Source organism: Mustela erminea, chromosome 18, assembly GCF_009829155.1.
Source record: "Mustela erminea isolate mMusErm1 chromosome 18, mMusErm1.Pri, whole genome shotgun sequence".
Taxonomy (NCBI): Eukaryota; Metazoa; Chordata; class Mammalia; order Carnivora; family Mustelidae; genus Mustela; species Mustela erminea.
The window spans coordinates 17876160-17895904 of record NC_045631.1 but is presented as its reverse complement, the minus strand read 5'-3'; the positions used below and the strand labels follow the sequence as shown (position 1 = coordinate 17895904).

General features: G+C 53.0%; 1 protein-coding gene and 1 long non-coding RNA gene across 5 annotated transcripts in view; one reads left to right on the top strand and one right to left on the bottom strand.

Annotated features, from left to right (window-relative positions):
* Positions 1–19745, top strand: part of ABR (ABR activator of RhoGEF and GTPase) — a 176649-nt gene that overhangs the window by 34126 nt on the left and 122778 nt on the right. Inside the window, exon 1 of one of the 4 annotated variants that reach the window (XM_032321124.1) lies at positions 5222–5439. The exons of 2 other annotated variants lie outside the window; for them this stretch is intronic. Coding sequence is in view for 1 of the 2 variants with exons in the window: in XM_032321122.1 (XP_032177013.1) it covers positions 10733–10793 (61 nt within the window). In the remaining variant the exon portion in view is untranslated. Of the gene's footprint in view, positions 1–5221; positions 5440–10391; positions 10794–19745 lie in introns of those variants that run through there. One more of the 4 variants, XM_032321122.1, reaches the window with a different exon arrangement.
* Positions 7525–10611, bottom strand: LOC116577621. The gene is made up of 3 exons (XR_004280554.1): positions 10541–10611; positions 9258–9442; positions 7525–7569 (listed from the first exon to the last, which is right to left on the bottom strand). It is a non-coding gene; the product is annotated as an uncharacterized LOC116577621 (long non-coding RNA).

Sequence of the window (19745 nt, the reverse complement as noted above, 5' to 3'; positions counted from 1 at the left end):
TTCCTGGAGGAAAGAAACTTGCATAATCAGATAGAAATAGGAACCCGGAAAAAAAACTCAGTCGGGCATGTAAGGGATTGGGCAATGACTTATCTAGAAGGCTTTGGGCCATGAGAGGGGGTTGGGTGTCAGGGAGAGGAACCAGGTTTCATCTGAGTCATGGCTAAGAATCTAAGGAGATTTCTAGAGCGCGAGGCTTCTGAGGGCTCAGGAGGCAGAGGGACAAACCCGCCAGCCCAGAAATTCCTCAGAGCCTTTATCCTTTGAGGTTCTGTGGAAAGGGTCCTTCCTTAGGAACGTGCATCTCTCATACCTCACCATGTGATGCCATCTTCCCCCCAGGGCCTCTAGCTTTGCTCAAAACACAAAGGATTTTGTGTTCACACGTTCCGAGTGTACTTAGGGCCAGGGCAATGGAGACGTGAACATTCGGAGGGCTGGATGTAGAGCGAACACCTCAGTTTTCTCACCTTTCATGATACAGACAGCAAATCATCATACTGTACGCCTTAAACTCACCCAGTGTTACTTGTCAGTCACACCTTAATAGCCTGGAAAGAAAAAAGGGTGAAAGTAGTGTGCCTAATACAGTGCCTGGAATGTGAATATTGGGGAACCCAGAGACACACTGACTGAGGGCTTTCGGTAATGGGTGCCTCTGCCCACAGACTCACAGGGACAGGACGTGAGTCCCAAACTTTTGTTGTTGGTGTTGAAGGCAAGAGATGTTCCTTCTTTATAAAGACAGGCCTGAGAAAAGCTGCAAATTCTGTCGTGTCCCTGAATTCATGCTGAGGTCACACAGTATATTAGCAGCTGCCTGTATTCTCCCCCAGATCCCCAGAGAACCTTCTCTTCCAGGCATCCATTCTGGTTCCCCTCTTTACCCCCATTTCTGCCTAATTACGTTTCTGCATAATTGCTTATGCTTGCCCCCCTCCATGCCCTGTTGCCCCCCCCCCACCACCATTTTTGCCATTGAAATATGAGCTGTCCTTCCAGGCCCTGGTTCAAATGACACTTCCTCCAAGAAGGATTTAGTCATCAGAAGTGGTGACCCCTTCTTCCCCTCCACAACGTACTGTCCACACTGCTCTCTGGACCTGCCAGACACTGCCTTGCCTCTTGGGGGCTTCTAGACATGTCTCAAAGCCACTATCACAGGTATCCTGGGTGGAGGAACCCAGTCTTACATAGAGCTTAGGGAATATTCAATGGGATGAATAACTTTTCTAGCCCTTGAAACCCACGGGACTTCCTGAAATACTGGGGAACTGAGGGTGGGAAAGGAGAAAGTTTTTCCCCTCCCTTATAAACCATTTCCTGGTCATCTGTCTCCCAAGGAATCATAGGCATGATGCCTTTCATCCCTGCAAGGTCCAGAGAGTGAAAAGAGGTTCAAGTTCACACAGCAAGTTAGTGGCAGAGTCAGGGCCTAGACTCGTGGTGTGCTCGATTTAGTGCGTTGGGAAGGCAGGGGAATATTGAGGGGCAAAAACATAAATTCTGGGGCAGTCAGGGATACGTTAATAATTGAGTGATTTTTTTTTTAAGATTTTATTTATTTAACAGAGAGAGAGAGAGTATGAGAGAGAGAAAGAGGACAGTGGGAGAAACAGACTCTCTGGCTCTCGGAGAGCCTCATGTGGGACTCTATCCCAGACTCCAGGATCATGACCTGAGCGGAAGGCAGTTGCTTAACCAACTGAGCCACCCAGGAGCCCCAATAATTGAGTGATTTAAGACATGCAGAGTCCTTAGATCAGCCTGAGCCCTGGAATAAGTGTAAGTGTTTATTGCTATCCCCTTTATTACTATTCCTCTGCCCATCATTGGCAACTACTACCTCCTCCCACCAGGTCCCATCATTTCAGGGGAGAGAAGAACCCTGGGAGTACTAACTATGCCAGAACATCCTTCCTAGGCAGCAAGGAAGAAGCTAGCAGGTAGCTTTAGAGGACTAACCCTCTGGTGTACTGACCCTAGGAGTGTAGGGTGACTTTCCTGAACCAACATAGACCCAAGGCCCGCCTTACTGTTTTGCAGGTGCCCAGGAGACTGGGTGAGTCTGGCACACTGTCTGGGCTGTTTGGCCTGCCCAGGGGTCACCATGGCTCAGGGCAAGCAGCAGCCACAGGGCCTACCAAGCCCTGTCTGTCTGTCTCTCTGTGACGCAGCCTGCAGACCCTCTCAAGCTAGGTCCTGGGAAGAGACAGGGTGCCCACAATCAGTCTCCATGTACTTCTCCCCTCCCTGAGCTGAAAGCAGGATTTCCCATCTCTCTGGTTGGAGGCACACCAGAGTCTGGAACCCAGTGAGTGACAGCTTCAGCTGACAGCCCCAGGGATTGGGGAGTTCGGCGTCGCTGCAGTCCAGTAGCGTCTTATTTCTCAGACTCTCCACTTCTGTCCCCAGCCACAGCACAGGAGAGACCAGACAGGTGCGCCCCCAGGGACTGCTTTTTCCCATAGGAGCACTACAGTTTGCTTCCCTCTAAAAACAAATGTAATTGCAAATTTGGGACCAGCCCAGGAGAAGGACTCTGAGAACTGAGACCACAGTTCCCTTAGTGGGCTGAACCATTTCCTGGTTTTTATTCCATTTCCATATTGGAATCTGATTGGGTAAAAAGGAGTACAGCATTAAATGCTGACTGCTTGGCAAGGGAGCCCTGTGCTTTGGGGAGTTTTTAGTTGGGATTTCATGTGAACAGTTAGGAATTAATTAGAGCAGCAATCCTCTTGCCCCAAATATGATTCTAGGATCCTGTTGTTTGCCCTGAGTCTGTCCAGAGAGCATGACCCCTCCATCTCATCACGACATCCCAGTCAGCCCAGACAGTTGTTTTCCAGCTGGAGGACCTGGGCTGGCTGAAACGTCTATACTCCGTCATACGTCCCTGGCCTTTATGACCAGGAACAGGTTCAGCCATCCATTCATTCATCCACTGAAACCATTGTTTTAAGGTGCTGGGGTTACAGTGGGGAACAAGAGAGGTATGGTTTGAATCCTCTTGGGGGGCTCAGTCTAGCAGGAGAGACAGACATTGAAGAGTTTACACAAGCAGTGAGTAGAGGCACCTGGGTGGCTCCGTTGTTAAGTGTCTGCCTTCGGCTCAGGTCATGATCCTAGGGTCCTGGGGTCGAGCCCCACATCGGGCTGGTCCTGAGATCAAGGCCCACGTTGGGCTCCCGGCTCAGAGAGAAGCCTGCTTCTCCCTCTCCCACTCCCCCTCCATCCTTGTGTTCCCTCCCTCCCTGTGTCTCTCTCTGTCAAATAAGTAAGTAAAATCTTAAACAAACAAACAAACTGGTGGTCTGGTGGCTAGGGAAGGCTTTCTAGCAGAGGTGATATTCAAGTTAAGGTTGGAGGGAAGATGAAGAGATGTCCAGGCATTTTAGCTGGAAATAACATTCTGGGCAAAAGTTCTGAAAGTGCAAGAGAGAGCAAAGAGACTGTGCCAGATGAGGCTGAAAGGAAGTAAGGAGCCAGGCCACAGGGCCTTGTCTGCCACCAAAAGGATGTGGGTCTTGATTCTGACAACAGTGGGGAGTGCTCGAGTTGCTGTGGGATGCTGGGAAAGTGTTTCCTCCAGCTGGACCAGCTCCTGATGACGTCAGCCTTGTGGGCCTGGGACTGCTCAAACCAACAGACTCCGGTCAGATGTGACCGTTGTGTGGCTTTCTTTGGCTACCACAGCCAACATTTCATTCTTTTCTTACTCACCCTTCATTAGAAGACCTGTCCCATGTGTCGGTTTCCTGCGTCAGCTGCTGACACCAGACGGGATTCCTGAGACTGCGCCGTCCAGCCCGGGACAGAGCGCGGTGAGCTTGGGGAAGGGGGAAATGAGGTGTCTCAAGGTTTCATGACTAGAACCTGAAAAGGATGCCTTATGTAAAAGACGGGTGCCCTGGGTCAGTTCCAGGAGAGAAAGCCAGCGCTAGGTTGACTCATCCACAGGGGAAGGATAGCGGGGTGGTCTTTTTGGGGAAGGAGGTGACTGGTCTTCTGTGATCTTCTCAGACACTGTCTGCTGTTCCCAAGGGTCTGCTATAGATCCCCCAACGGGCTGCTGCCTCCCCACTTCCAAGGGCTGTGACTGCCCAGTGCAAGCGGCGTACAGGTGTCTACCTAGTGTCTGGGTAGGGGCATCCCTTGTGCTGGTGGCCTGGGCCAGACCACTTCCTCTCTCTACCTCTAAGATTATAAAGATGAAATTTAGGGAGGACATCAAAGGCAGAATGCCGGGGAAAAGAACAGGAGGAGTGAGCGCGCCAAAGAACCCTCCTTTTTTCTGCCCAACCAAGTCACCACTATTGACACTTCGGGACGGTTTAACATCTCCAGCTTTAAAATGCTCCTGCAAAAATAAATACATAAATAAGATGCTCCTACACATTTGCAAACACTTCCTGGGGGCTGGTACCAATTACCCCTTTCCCTGATGGAGAACCACAGTTCCCATGTTTATGGGCACAGGGTATGCACAGCTGTGCTTTAGGTCCTGAAGCTGGCAGCCTGGGACACTGGAAAATTCCCCCCACTTGAGAATCTCTTAGAGACCCTTTTGTTCAGGGGGATGGTCATGGGTCAGGCTACTCATGGGGGCTCCTGATGTCTCCTGACCCCACAGGGAGTCCCTCCTGCCTTCCCTAGCCTGGTCACTCACAATGGTCGCCTGCAGCTCCGTGCAGAATCTGGTGGGCAAAGCTGAGATTTTAGTTCAGGCATTTCCCAGCCTTCTCTGTTGGATTGTGGCCAAGGTTGGCAGGACTGCTTCTAGTGGGTGAGTTGCTGCTCTGTTGGGCCACCAGATGGCACTCGGGAGACACCTCCCCCTTGGTCCAGCCGCCACCCCCACTCCCCAACCCCGCGCAGTCCTCCGCAGGACTGCTGGTGGCAGGAGTGACTGCAGAGGGAACTTGCCTTAAAGAGGCCTGCTCCTTAAAGAGACATGGCCGCATACCGCAAACTTGTCCGGTTCACCCCAAAACAAGACCACTGATGACAAGCACCACTGCCTAGGCTCTGAGGCTCCTTTGTCATTGCCTTCTTGAATGCTGAGCTGCCAGCTCTTGGAGCCAATCTCCTTGACAGCCTATCCTGAGCCCCTGCGACCATTCCTGAGCCTGACAGGGACTGGGCCAGCTCCGGCTGGTGGCGTCACAGCTCCTGGCAGAGGAGCACAGGGCTGGGGTGCATCTGCAGAAGTCTGGCTGCAAGAACAAGACGCACAGCCAGCTGCAGGGGAGCGGCGGCCACAGGAGGGCAGGGGGCTGGCCTGTGAGCTCTGACCCCAGGGGGGGCACACCACTGCTGCACTCTTGGACCTGGGAAGCTTGGAACCGCTGAACTTTGTTTCTGGGTTTGGGGGTCTTAGAGAATCCTTCCGTCTCTTCTCCTGGCCTCTTTCCAAATGCTGATGGGGATGCCGTGGTGAGTAAATTAGGAAGGGGGCTCCACCCCCTACTGTTGAGCCCTCTGATCCACTCTCCAGGAAGCCTCTCATGTTGACCTCTGGGGGTACAATCTGAGCCAAGTTGGATGAGGGCCACTTTAGGGGCTGGGCATGAGACCCTCCTGAAATTGCAGCTTACCCGATACAATCTGAGGCAGCTCCTCAGCCCAGGAAGCTAGACTCACTGCGGCCGCTGGCCCTGGGGGAGCTAGGCCTCATTAGAGCCTCTGGGAACTATGTGGGGCCATGCCGGGAGCTTCCCAGCTACAGAGACTGCCTCTCCCCGGCCACTATTCTGAGGGAGGCGACAAGGGCATGAATGCTGTTCTCTGGTTTACATCTTGCCAAGGCTGCAGATTATTTATGACTCAAGCTGACACAAACTTTGATGGAGAAATAAATAATTGGGGAAGGCTTTGAGTTCATCTGTGCTGTCTATAGATCTCACTGTCTCTGGAAATGTAAGAGGCTGGGAAGAGATAGGTAGGGGAGAGGACAAAGGATAGAACTGTCTGGCCAAGCCTGGGTCCCTGAGAGGTGATGACCCAGCAGACGCCTAAGGAATTTCCTGCTTTCTAGGCCCAAGGTGGCAGGGGTAGGGGAAGTGAGCCTCGGAACAGTGCCACTTTACTGGACCAAGGTAAAGGAAATGAAGCAAGGAGCCAGAAACAGCCCCGCAAGGTCTGCTAGGAAGCAGAGTTTATGGTCTGCGAAGGCAGGTAGGAAGCCTGGAAGTTGTCTGCCTGATCCATGAGGGCACCCACCCAGAGATTTGAAAACTGAGCTGGGAAGACTAGAGACTGGCCCAAGGCATAGAAGCTGTAGGGTTAGTGGACACTGGAGTTCAGGAGATAGTCACTGGATTGATTGCATCCAGGTTGTGTCCAGGGTCATTGGCCCTGTTGTGGTAGATGTGGCTTGGAGAAGCAGTTCTCCTTTTGCTTTTGCTTAATCATTGGTGGGCTTGTGGGCAGGGGTGGGGGTGGTTGGGTGTGTGGGTAGGGTTTCTGGAATTACACTGCTTTGCATTCCTACTATGGCTTCAGTGTCTTTCTCCGAGTTTAACTTCATTCTGTTCATTCATTTGTTCACCCATCACAGCCCAATACAGAGACGTACACATCACAGTTCATTTCTAAGTGTCAGCAGCTTCTAGCTGGCCAATACTTAGCCTGTCTACTTCTAGGGAATGGGAGAGAAGAGCAGTACCTATCTTGTTAGCTTATTATAAGGATTAAGGGAGATAATCTACGTGAAGCCCATAGAGCAGTGTCCCACATCCAACAAGCACTGGGCAAACGTCAGCTGTCATTCATTTTACATATTCAACCTATAATGTTAGAAGCCCGTCTGTCGGGCTTTGGGCAGAGAGTCTGGTCTGGGGGCACAGTGTGGCTATGGCTGCTTTAGAGTCTGCCTGAGCCTCAGTCATCTACTGGGCGGAGTGCTTTGGATACCCCAGTGGGGAGGGAAAATGCAGTTCCAGCTTTTAAAGAGCGGATCTGGCAGGAACGGTACTAAGTCTTGTTTTTTTGGCTATCATAGTCCGGTTTTTGTTTTTGTTTTTTAATTGGAATGCAGAGGCCCTCCACCCTCACCTGTACCTCCAGCCTATGCACACTGGTGCCCCCTGCCAGCCCCAGCATGGGGAAAGGTGCATGGACATCCTTTTCACCAGCAGTGACCTCTGGGTGATCAAGGAAGCAGGGACTTCCTGGCCTTCCTCTTCTGCACAGTGGAGCTGGATTGCTAAGTGAGGAGGGAAGAAAAGCGGCAGCACCGAGTTTTGGTTTAAAACACAGTTACCCGGGGCGCCTGGGTGGCTCAGTGGGTTAAGCCGCTGCCTTCGGCTCAGGTCATGATCTCAGGGTCCTGGGATCGAGTCCCGCATCGGGCTCTCTGCTCAGCGGGGAGCCTGCTTCCCTTCCTCTTTCTCTCTCTGCCTGCCTCTCTGCCTACTTGTGATCTCTCTGTGTCAAATAAATAAATGAAATTTAAAAAAACAAACAAACAAACAAAAAAAAACACAGTTACCCTTTCTTTTTCCATCTGGCTAAGTGGCTGGTAGAAGCAAGAGTCGGTTGCTGGGAAGGCAGTGAGCAGCACACCTGTGAATTAAGGGCAAGGCCGCTGGCCTTCAGAATTGGATACATCCCCTTTTCATTCAGCCTCTCATCCACTGCCCCGTGCTACAGGCAAGGCAGTCGACCCTTCAATCCCCCATAGATGCGTGGGTGGTAAGGCAGGAGCAGGTGGTCAGCAAGGCCAGTAGGGAGCTGAGAGCAGCCTTGTGCACAGGCCAGAGGGAGGGCTGGCGACGGTGGAGAATTTCACCCAAAAACCTGGATAGAGAATGGTTCGTGTGGGCTTGGAGGATGAAGTGTGGGTGGCGATTCAGTGCCTTGGGGTTCGAAGGCAGATCTATGCTTCGCGGACTCAGGGCAGTCTGTCCACGGGAGAGCCCCTCCCTTGCTCGGACAGATTGGGGTTGCTGGCAGAGCACTTAACCTTTGGCAAAATGCAGAGGAGAATGATTCCTTAACTCCTTCCTTCCTCGAATGTCGCATGTGGTATCGGGTCTCCCCAAACTCCTCCCCACCCTCGGTGCCAGGAATCCGGAGGCTTCTTTTCCAGTCTCGAATCACCCTGGTGCTCAAAGGCCCATACACTTGTCTCCCAGCCAAGATTAGAGTCCCGCTGTGTGGTGTTACCGATCTACTGAAAGCCACCAGAAATGGCTTCAGGGGCATCTTGGAGTAACTGCCCTTTCCTGGGACATGGGTGCGAGAGGCGAGTGTGTGGGGATTGAGGAGAGCTGGGAGGGCTACTCAGTGCCTCCGTTTTCTCATCTAGAAAATTCAGGGAGCTGCGATGGCAGTGAGGTTCGCAGTGAGATGATCCTGTAAGCAAAGCACTGGGGTCCAAGCCAGGTGCTCCGCAGACGATCTCCGTTAATTACTACAAGCGTTCCTCCTTACTGCCTCCAAGACTATTCTCTCCCTGTACCCTATATTGTGTTCTGGAGTGGGAGGTCCAGGATGGGATTGGACAGAATGTAGGGGGAAAAAAAAAAAAAAAAAGCAAACTGTGGCAATGCTAAGGAGAGCAACTGTAACATTTTAGCTTGAAAATGCTGAAAATAGCATGTTCAAGCCTTTGTAGATAAAAATGTAAAATGTATGCAAATGTATGTGTCTCACGCAGAAACATACATCTCCGGCCTCCTGACAGTGAGTGCCCGGATGTGGCCATCAGGAAAATCCTTGCAGCATACAGAAAGAGCCCAGGCTGCCTCGGTGGTGCTGGTTGTTACTGGGGAGGGCGCCATGCTGCTGCCTCCCAGGGCTGCGCTCCTGTTGCCGCCTTTCTTCTGGGTTCCGTGCCTTCTGAGAGTCCCACGTGGGAAGAGAGGCTCTGGGCCCCTCTCTGCTCCTCCGCCCTCACCATCCTCCCTCTGGTTCCTCTGAGAGCCCATTTGCTTCCTCTCCCATCCCGGCTCTATTTCTGGAGCATCTCATTGGAGATGCACACCCCCCTCCCCTCTGCCAAGCTCCAGGTGCCTGCTTGGTCCTCCCAGTCTTGTGTGCAAGTCAGGGATAGTGGGAGGGTGACAGCTGAGCAGGGAGGGGCCACAAGAGCCAGAGTCAGAGTCTGAGCCAGGAGAGTTGAGTTGGGGGCGAGCTAAGTGAATGTGAGGAGGGGCCAGTGTTACCTCGCAGTGGAAACACACCCACTGCAGCCACCTGTGAAGGCTTTCCATGCTCTCCCCCCTGCACCTACTGGGGGCTCAGCTCACCTGCTGTGAGTTGGAGGCCTCTACCCCCAGCTGGGGCTGGTTGCATGCTTCCTTTCAGCATTGTGGGCGAGGGTCTGCTCCTCCCCTCAAGCAGAACTGGATCTGTGGTTGTTTGGAAGGATGCAGAACCCTGCCACCATGTGGGTGGGTCCAAGGAGAGCTGAGTACCATGGAGCTTCCGTTCTCTTGGGTTCAGGAGAGGAGCTTCAGTGCCTCCTGCCCTTGCCCACCCTCTCTTTCCTCCCCTCCCTCCCTGGCCCTTCAGAGTCCTTTGGCCAGAGGAGGCCTACAGGACCAAATCTGCAGCAAAGTTGCCTTGGGTCCCGGGAGATGGGCCTAAAGCCCCCTCAACAGACTCTTCACTGCTTTTGGGAGATCTTAACCAGGAATTTCATTTCTAAAGGTTCTATTCACAAAGCTACCTTGCCCCCAGACTTCTCTCAACTTGTATGTGATTATGCGTGCAAGGTATGCCTCCTGGGCTGCAACTGTAGGTCCCCAAGGAAGTCTCCTGGGGAACCCATGAAGACCCTGGAGCCTCTCCTGTCTCCAGTGTGTCCTCCACTGACCCTCGTCGACCCCCAGCCCCCTGCCTTTCTCCAGCCCCTGCCCTCTGGTGTGTTGGGCAGAATGGCCTGCGTTTAGGTCAAGGGTGTTTAAACAGATGAGGTTATTAAGGTTTGGAAGGAGTGTCCCAGCGGCCAAGGCTTTCCTTAACCGGGTCCGCGCCGCCCCCCAGGCTTGCCTAGGGGAGGGGCCTGACGGCGGCACCGACCCCAGAAACTGCGCTTAGAGATCCTGGGGTGGCAGGTGATGTCACCCCTGCGGGGCCCATAGGTCTCCCCGCGGCACTTAGTCTGCGGGCTGTCAGAATTCGGCAGAGCCCAGCGAGGGGAGGAAGAGGCGCCTGGGCCTGCGCCGCAGTCCGGAGACCCCCAGCGGGACCACTCCTTAGTCACCCGCTGGAGCCCCTCTCGCCTGGGCGTCCAAGGGGACTGGGGCTGCTCCCCACAACCCCGACCGGGTTTGGAGGCGTGCTGCGGCGGGGGAGGGGGCGCGGGAGCCTAGCGCCGATTGGTCGCGGCCCCCGCCCCCCGCCCCTGGCCGCCGCGCAGCCCCGGGGAAGTTGCTAGTCTGCGGGCGGGCTGCGGGGCCGCCGCTCGGGGATCCGCAGCCGGGCTTGCCGGGGCCGCAGTGGCCGGAAGGGCTCCCGGGGGCGCTCGCCTGCGCTCGCCCGCCCTCCCCTCCTCTTCCCGCAGCTCCACCTCGCTCCTCCCTGCTACCTGTTTCCCTGCCTCCCCCCGCCTCCACTCCGCGCCCGGCAACTTCGGCCTCCGGGGCTGGCCGCCCCTCCCGGCTCCCCGCCGGCCGGCCCGCCCGCCGCCCGCGCCCTCCCTCCTTTGTTGTGCGATGAGGGTCGGGTTTCCGATCTGACGGAGCCGCCGCCGCCGCCGCCGCCGCGCCGAGCCGCGGGCATGGAGCCGCTCAGCCACCGGGGCCTGCCGCGTCTCTCCTGGATCGACACCCTCTATAGCAGTACGTGTGCTCTCGGGCCGGGGAGGCCGGACGGGAACGGGTCTCCGCGCCCCGACGGCCCCGGGGCGCGACCTGCCGGGCTAGTCTGGGGAGCCCCGCGCGGGGCTGGGGGCTGCGGGCACCGCCGGCCAGGTGCCAGGGGGCCGGGAGGTAGGGCGGATGGGGGGCGACGTGGGGGTCCCCCCAGCGATCGGCCGCAGATAGGGTCCCCGGAGCGGACTTCGAGCGGGTGGGGGCCAGTGGCCCGACAGGATCCGGAGAGCTGTGTCACCCCTTTCCCACCTGTTGTGTAACTGAGCACTCCCCAACCCCTAGGAAGGAGAGCTCTTGTAGGGTGCTCCCTCCGCTTCCTTCTGTCCACGCTGAAGGAGAAGGGCCATTTTGGCAAAGTCCTTGGCGCTTGAGTTTGTCACCTCGGGGACATCCTGGGGCCATTGAGTGTTTGGGGGTGGAGGCGGGGTCGGTTGGAAGGGACTGTAGGTGCAGATTTCCATGGGGGCCATTTGGATCGAAGGAGCTGGAAACCTCCGGCTCAGCAGTCTTTCCTGCCCGCCTCATCACTTCCCCCATCCTCACCAACCCCCAAAAAAGAAAAAAGAAAAAAAAAAAAACACCAAAAACCTCGGCTTCTCCACCCCCTCGCTCCCAAATCTGCCTCAGTCATGTGATTGCTCTTGCGCTGCCGCCAGGGATGTGTAACTGATCACTCGTACATTCTGGGGGCTCCTGGAGAGCTGAGCGCCCTCACTTTACACCCTGCCTTGCAGAGGTGACGGAACCTCCGCCCTTCTCTCCACCTCTCCCTTGAAGCACCTTCCCCAAAGCTTTCAGTGAGGTAGGAAGAGGGTCCTGCTGGCCCCTGCAGAAGCTAGTAAGTGGCTTTTGCTTTCTCTGAGCACTTCTGGGGGGACCCTCCCAATCTCTGGCTGTGTCTGCTAGCTCGGAGTCCTGAGGCAGGGGGTTAGGGGTTCCCGGAGGCCGGGTGCTAAGTTCAGTTTCTGGACACTTGCCATGGGACAAGGACATTTTTTAAAGGTTAACCTGTCTCAAATTCCTTGGTGACAGTTATATGGAAGGAGAGAGGAATGGACAAGGATGGTGCCTTGAACCCCAAGGCCTTGCCCTGGAGGCTCCTCAGTACTTATCATCCAGCCTCTGACCTCTGTATCCCCTTGGGTCCCTATCATTCCCTGTACCTTCTCCTCCCTCTTCTCCTTCCTCCTCCCCTTCCATCTTTTTTTCCTCATCCCCCTCCAGCTCTCCTTGTGATGGTTCATTCCACTTTGGTTTTTCAACATCAAAGGGGCAAAGCTGGATCCCCTGGGTGTCAGTCTTACACTGAGCCCAGCCACTCCATCTGCTCCTTCCCTGGCAGAGGCCAGCACCGTTGGGTGAAGGTCAGGGCCCATGGCTGTGCGTCGTTGCGTGTGCACACGTGTGTCTGCGTGAATGGGGGCATACATCTGTTCAGGGCCCTGCTATAGATCCACTCCTGACCCCGAGGAAGGATTAGTGACCTCTTAGCTGTGCTTTTGCAAAGAACAGTAAATACAATGCCTCATATTCACATGCTGCTTCTGTTCCTGAATATTCCTGGCCCTTTTGCAAAACCCAGTAGTGATTTCCCTACTTCTCAAAGCATAGAATCCTATGGAGATCTGTCTCTGGCTTTCTCTCTTTTGCCCTGACGGAGACTCCTCAACCTAATTATTCCAAGTTTTCCTATTTCTCCCCCCAACCACCACCCCTTGGAGCAGGGAAGCCAGACTGTCTGAGAGGTCTCCTTGAACATTACTGCTGACCAGAGGAAGATAGGGCCTGGACAGGGCATTGGCCTGAAGCCTTCTTTGGGGGTGCCTGCTAACCAGGCCTGACGGAGGCAGGCTGGCATCGGAACTGTCTGCCGTGCTCCTTGCTGCCCCAGCCCCTGGGCTCCTGGGGCAACCTGGGTTGGGGTCGGGGGAGGCGCTGAGTTGGCAGCGATGTGAGGAGTCCCTGCCTTCCTCCTGAAAATGGCTTATGTGAGAGCCACAGAATGAGGCTTCCTGGGGAGGTGCTGTGCAGTCATGTTTGGGCTGTTAGCCATGAAGTTTCCTCTTGACAGGAGCCTCAATTAAAACAAATACCCGGGCTGTCATTTGCCTGGCAGCCTGGTTTTGTGGCTCCCAGAGGAAGTTGCTCTGTCTCTCAGAAAGCTGTTTGCTTACAAGGCTTACAGTCCTGGGGGGGAAGTCCCCACAAAAGCTATATCCAGCGGCATTATAAAGGGGATGTCTCCCAGGCACAGGGTGGCCCGTGTACGTCTCAGAGATGTGACTGGACATCCCTCCCTCGCCCCAGTGATAGGGGCCCTTCCTCAGTGCTGCTCCTGGTAACCAGGATAATAGCATATCCTGAGGAGCTTGAATATGCTAGGCACTACGCTGGGCTCTCTCCAGCCATCCTCTTCAGGCCACACAACTGAGCAAGACTTGTGGTCTCATCTCCGTTTTGCAGGAAGAGAGCTATGGTAAGCTCTGATCATGATCCAAAGTCACATAACTGATAAGTGACAAGGCTAGAAATTACATCATTCCCCACGTTGTTGAGGAAGACTCTGAGTGTCAGACGTCTGAGCTTACCCAAGGCCTTGGGATGCCATGGGATGGGAAGCATCTGTCTCTCTGGTCCTCTGTTTAAACAGGATTCTTCCTGAAATGGTCCAGCAGGAAAAGTGACCTCAGTGATTGGGAGCCCGAGCTGTCCCTGTTTCTCTTGCAGGACCTGAGAGCTGGTCCTAGAGCCATGGTGGGGAATGGTTGAACTCACTGTTGATTCTCTACTTGTAAGGTGCCAGACTGCCAATTGGCCCCTCCTCTGACTTGCTTCTTGCTTTTGGGGATGTCGGCTCATTCTTCCTGGCTTCAGCATCAAGGCCGGGAGGAGTGTGCACATTTTCATTGCAGGTGGATGGGTGTTTGAGAAGAGGTAGACAACAGAGCCCCTTTGTCCCGATGGTAGAAGTCCAGAAGGGATGCTGTGATGGGATTTGTCTGACCTGAGAAGATGAGTTGACTCCCAGCTACCAGTGCGATATGGGGCTCATTGGAGCAGGGTCTTTGTTCCCGACAAGCTGGAATGGCATATGAGGCTTCCAGCCACCCCTTCTTGCCTCTGTACCGCTCGTTTTCCTACATTAATGTAATAACATCAGCTTTGTCCCTTGGGGCCTTGCCTCGACTCTCTCCCCATAGCTGGCATGATTCTTTCTATAGGGCTGCGTTCTTCCTTTTATCTTCTCTGTGTCTTTCTCTCATCCCCTTCTCCACTGAGCTCTTAACCACTCTCAGTTTTCTTCTATAGCATGGGGTAAGGTTGGATTTAAACTAAGTTCTGTGGAATAACAAAGTGGGGGATGCTCTGAGCCGGCCCCTCCGAGTGGATACCATATCCTCCAAACAGCGCTGAACTGAGATAGGGATGGCAGGCAATGATTTGGAACCTCTTCAAATGGGAAATCTTTCTTTTTTCACCCCAGGCAACACTTCCAAGGCATATTTCTGTCACTTGTGATATTTCCATGTCTCTTGTAGACTCCGTACCCTATCCAAGAGCCCAGAAAGCATTTAGGGCTGTGGGCATACAGCCCATCTGTGGGCATACATACGCATCTCCAGACCATCATGAACCAGCCTCAGTTTCCCATCTTACTCCTCTGTCAGCCACGCCAAGGACCTGGCGATGGGCCTGACAGACTGTGGGTCTGATCAGAGCAGCTGTCTCACTCCAGCGCATCAGACCACCCCAGAAGTCCTTGTGAACACCTGCATTTGGGTGCTTTCTTCCCCCTCTGAAAAGCCCCAGCGTTTATTCCTTCTCGTTAACACTGGTCCATTATTGTCACGGCTGCTGGAGTTGGGGCTGGCAGAATGAAGTCATCTACTTGGAGGAGAATTTTTGTTACTGTGATTGTTGCTGCTGTTCTTTGGAAAACAGAAGAAATGACAGGAACATTTGTGAAGAATTAGCTAAGTGGGTAGAAGACGGGGATAGGGAGAGAACCCGTTCCGCCTCACTCTTGCGGGTGGGACGGAAGACTTGGGCTGCTCTCTGAGGTCTGGTCTGGTTCCTGGGTGCCCTGCGCGTATGTCTCTGTAATGCGAGACCAGGATGTCTCTCGTACATTCCGCGCTGATTCATTCATGTTTATAAGCTGCTTTGAAGGTGAGGAGTGCTGTGGGACTGTTGCTCAGCTATCCAGCTCCTCGTGGTTCTCATCACAAACAGCAGTCTGTGAAGGGCTTGCTGATGAGTGGAAAAGGGCTGTGAAGGGGGTGAGGGTGCTGGCAGGTGCAGAGTGCTGGACCCGGTTTTTAGGTGGTGCCTAGGCCAGCTCCCCCTGCAACATAAGCCTTCAGTGACTTTTGGTAGCATGAGTATGAGAGGGAGAAGGAAACTCCTGGGTTCTTGGCTCCTTTAACTTCTTACTCCACTAGAAATCCCAGAAATCTATTCATTGGCCCATTCACAAGTTTCTAGCTGTGTGGATTTGGTAATTGTAGTAGTTTGCAATGGAGTCAGAGACCCCCCAAGGGAGTTCCACGCGTTGCTAGAGCTTGCGATTGTGCAGTTAGAAGACTTCACTGTCAGAGTTGGTCTTGCAGCTGTTTGGCTCAGCTTGAGCCCTTTGGGGACAAACTGGGAACTAGGCAGCTTCACTGTCAATTCCACGTCCATCCCTGTTCACCTCTGCCAGGCCCCTGGCTGTGGCAGGTGGAAGCAATCTGTGGGGCTTCAGTACCCATCACTTTCTACCAGGGTCTTAGCACTTTCAGTTGAGTACCAGTAGGAAGAGACCTGAAGCTTACCTGTACCCAGAACAGGACAGGAGAGACTGATTTTGATTTGTGGCCTTGTGCCTTTCTTGGGGCAACATAGGGTCACTTAGAGCCATGAGCCGTGATACTCCGGACTGGCAGTGGGAGTGTTCTGCTTGTTCCTGAAGCTTGGGGAAAACCTGCCCATACCCGGTAAATGGAGAGAAAGAAATCAGAGCAGTAGGAAGTCTATAGAAACACCCCCATATGAGGATTGGGGGATAGATGCCCAATCCACCCCCCTGCCCAAGGCATTTGGCAAAGAGCCTTTCAAGGTGGGGGCAACTGGTACCATGACTGACTGGACGAAGGACAACGTTCTCTGTCCCCAGATTCTGACCTTATCTGAGCCTCTCACTCAGTTTTCTGCACCTATGCTTTTTTCCTATCTTCTCTTCTGCCTTTCCTTCCCCTCCACACACCAGAATAAAAAATGAATATGGGTTTCCTAGTCATATAGAAACTACTGGTTAGTGTGGTCTTCAGGAGATGATGGGTTGGGCTCTGCAGTGACCTAATTGGTCAGGTGCCATTTCTCTCCATGCTCACTTCTGATGCCTGCATATCCCTCTAGACCACAGATAGACATGGAAGGTATGGTCAGGTGTTTTGCCTCAGATGAGGAAGGTCTCCAGAAAGGGTTGGGGGGCTAGAAAGTCTTGGGTGGACCAGTGCTGAGGAGCTCAGAGTCCTTGTCATTCTGGGCAACATGGCCGTTGGCCTGTCTGGTGTGTTGCTGTAGCTGGGGCTGCCTAGAAGAGCCCCATATTGGCTAGGGATCTGTGGGTTTACTCAGGGCTGTTGGGAAAGGCTGTGACCATAATTACCTTTATGGGATTGAAAGGTTGATCGTATTAGTGCACTAGGCTAACCTCTTCCTCCTGGGCATTGCCTCCTGGCTAGCAGCAAGGGTTTAATGGATCAAGATTATAGAGACCAAAGATGTTGTGTAATTAAGCCCAGTTATTTTCCTACCTGGGAGACATCTGTTCTCCACAGTAACAATTGATTTTTTCACTTGTGGTCACCCTGTTCAGCTGCAAGTTACCCTGGGCTTAAAAAGCCTGGGGACCATCTTTGTGATTGAGTTTTTCCCTTGAAGGTGAAATTTTAGGAGAAAAAGCCCTTTCTGTAAGTTTTAGGGTCAGAGAGGCAATGAGTTCCATCCATACGATGACATACCTTGGAGTCGAAAATGGGGACCTCTCTGGGAAATGTGTCTGGGTTCCACAGAGATACACAGAAACCTCACCCTTGGGTCTCTCAATGGGCCCAATTAAAAGAAAGCTTGGGGTGCCTGGGTAGCTCAATGGGTTAAGCTTCTGCCTTCAGGTTGGATCATGATCCCAGGGTGCTGGGCTTGAGACCCGTTTGAGCCCCATGTCGGGCTCCTTGCTTGGCGGGGAGCCTGCTTCTCTTTGTCTCTCTGCCTCTCCAGCCCCTGCTCATGCTCTCTCTTCCTCTCTCAAATAAATAAAACCTTCAAAAAAAGAAAAGAAAAGAAAGCTAATCAGTCCTGCTGAGGTTGTAGAAATTACATTTTCCATTTGGTCTGGGAAGAACGAACATGATGTAAAACCAGCCCCACTATGGGCCAGATGCTGTGCTGTGCTCCATACTTCCCTTAGGTTATCCTAAGAGGAGAGAACAGAGGCCCTGAGAGGCTAGGTTATGGCCAAAGATCTCCAGTTTGGACTGGATCACATTTCAGGGGGCTCTGTCTCTGTGCTTAGCCTTCCAACAGCAATAATGATTGTAGCCAGTACTCTGGAGTAGCTACAATGTGTCATCGCAGTCCCAGGCATTAACCCTGTGCGATCACCAGTCCTCATCAAGGCCCTACTTTTTGAGGCAGGAGTTCTTACCTCTTTTTTATAGAGAGGAGACAGGCTCAGGGAAGTTAAGTAATTAATTCCAGGTTCTAGAGCTAGAGGACAAGCCAGGCTTTGAGCACAAGGTTGGCTGGATTCTAATAACATGTGCTTTCTCCCATACTCCTTGCCTTGCACAGCAATGCCAGTCAAGTCCTTTTGGCAGCTGGTTGTTCATGGAAACTGGTTGATCTGTTCACCTATCTAGCTAAAATGACAACCGTAAAAACTATCTTGGCTCCTCCGTGGGGTTCAGATAGCTCTCAGCCTTTGGGTGACCTGTAAGTGCCTACCAACAGTACGATGTCTTCCAAAGGAATGATCCCAAGGAGTTATCCCTGTGGGCGCTTAGAGCCCATATCCCAGCATTACCTTGTTCCTGGGATCACTGGCAAGAGACACTGATGGTTAACAACAACAACAAAGAGTTTTAAGGGAAAGAGAGAAAATAGACTGGGGGCAGAGATGAGGTACAGCTAGTGCCCAGTTTTTAGAACAGAGCAAGGGCAGAGGCGAGTAGATGGGGACTGAAGGAGGATGGGGACTTGGCAGAGCCTAGTTGTGCTGGCCTCACTCTTCGGCCTTTTAAAATTCACCTCCACAGTTTCCAGAGGAGAATAAAGGGCCTCGGCCCTAAATTAGGCCACTGCACACCAAGGTCCTTTGCTGAGGCCCAGGGCCAGTTGGGCTGCAGATCTAGCTTCTGCCTTTGAACTCACCCACACCCAGCATGCTAATGATGGGCTGGTTCCCTGGGGAGGGCAGAACCTCCAGACCCTCTCCACATTCCCCCAGGGCCCCAGAGCCTCCTGCCAAGGGGTCAGTCTGCTGCGGCTTTCACCCTAGCAGACCCCTCTTCCAAGACAGTTGCAGGGACGCCTGGGTGGCTCAGTTGGTTGGACGACTGCCTTCAGCTCAGGTCATGATCCCGGAGTCCCAAGATCGAGTCCCGCATCGGGCTCCCAGCTCCATGGGGAGTCTGCTTCTCCCTCTGACCTTCTCCTCGCTCATGCTCTCTCTCACTGTCTCTCTCTCAAACAAACAAACAAACAAACAAATAAATAAATAAATAAAAAGACAGTTGCAGAAAGGGCTTGCATGTGGTGAGCATTCCGGAGGTGATGAAACAGAGGACTGCCCGCCCTGAGCCGAGAACCAAAGCCCAGAGGTGTAAGAGGGAGGGGGCACTCCAACACTCCATTCTCTTCCTTTCCCTTCCCTGCCCCAAACTGCCTTGGCAGCTTACTTCCTCTGAGTCTGCAGGCATCTTTAGGAATCCCTGTTTGGCTGGGTGTAGGGATCCATGACTGCATCCCCCCACCCCAACCAACCCCACCCCCGGGCTCCTCTGTTTATAGAGGGGGCAAATAAAGACTTTCAGTTGCCCTCAAGGCCTTAGTTGCTACTGCCTTCCCTGAGGTTCCAGACCAGAGGCTCAGCCTTGAGCAGGCCCAGCCTCTCTCACCTGAGCAGGGCTGGGGAGTAAGTGCCTGTTTCATCACCTGTGGCAGTAACTACTATTGTCAGCTGTGTTGTGAGAGAGGAGCCGAAAAGCCAAGGTGGGGACCTTCTTAGGGTGTAGCATGAAGGGCACTCTGCTCATGGGTGGTTTGGCGGGAGGTGACCTCTCCTCGCCACTGGAATTAGCAGCAGCTGGGGACACCTACCAAAGGGAGATTCGGCTCTAACTCTTGCAATCTAAACATAATCCACATATTTTCTGCTATAAGCCAGTACATACACAAAGCAAAACAAAAGTTTCATTGGCAGTACTTACCCTTTCTATAATGTTTGTAGTGCACTTATATTTTTATGCCCTTCTGTTCTGTTCCATTTTGTTGCATTCAAAGCAAACCTGGAAAGTGCTGTCATGACCTACTACATTGATTTCGTGACCTGCAGTAGGAAAACAGTGGGCAAGATGATCTCCAAAGGGCTTTTATGAACTGTAAGGAATAATAATTTACCGAACCGTGGTGCTTTCTATACCTTTGTTGGGATTTTTGCCAGATTCCCACAATTCTGTTCTTATGGACTTACTGTTTTTCTTCAGTTCTATTCGGTGTTTAAAATAGAACTTTCTTAGAAGGGGAACTAGTGGCAATATGTACCACTTGCAATAAATCAAAAGTTACCTTACAAATAAATGCACTAAAAACTAAACAAGATTATTAATTCAAATTATGCACTGTTGCCCTTGGAAAGATCCAGGTCTAAGCCTCCTG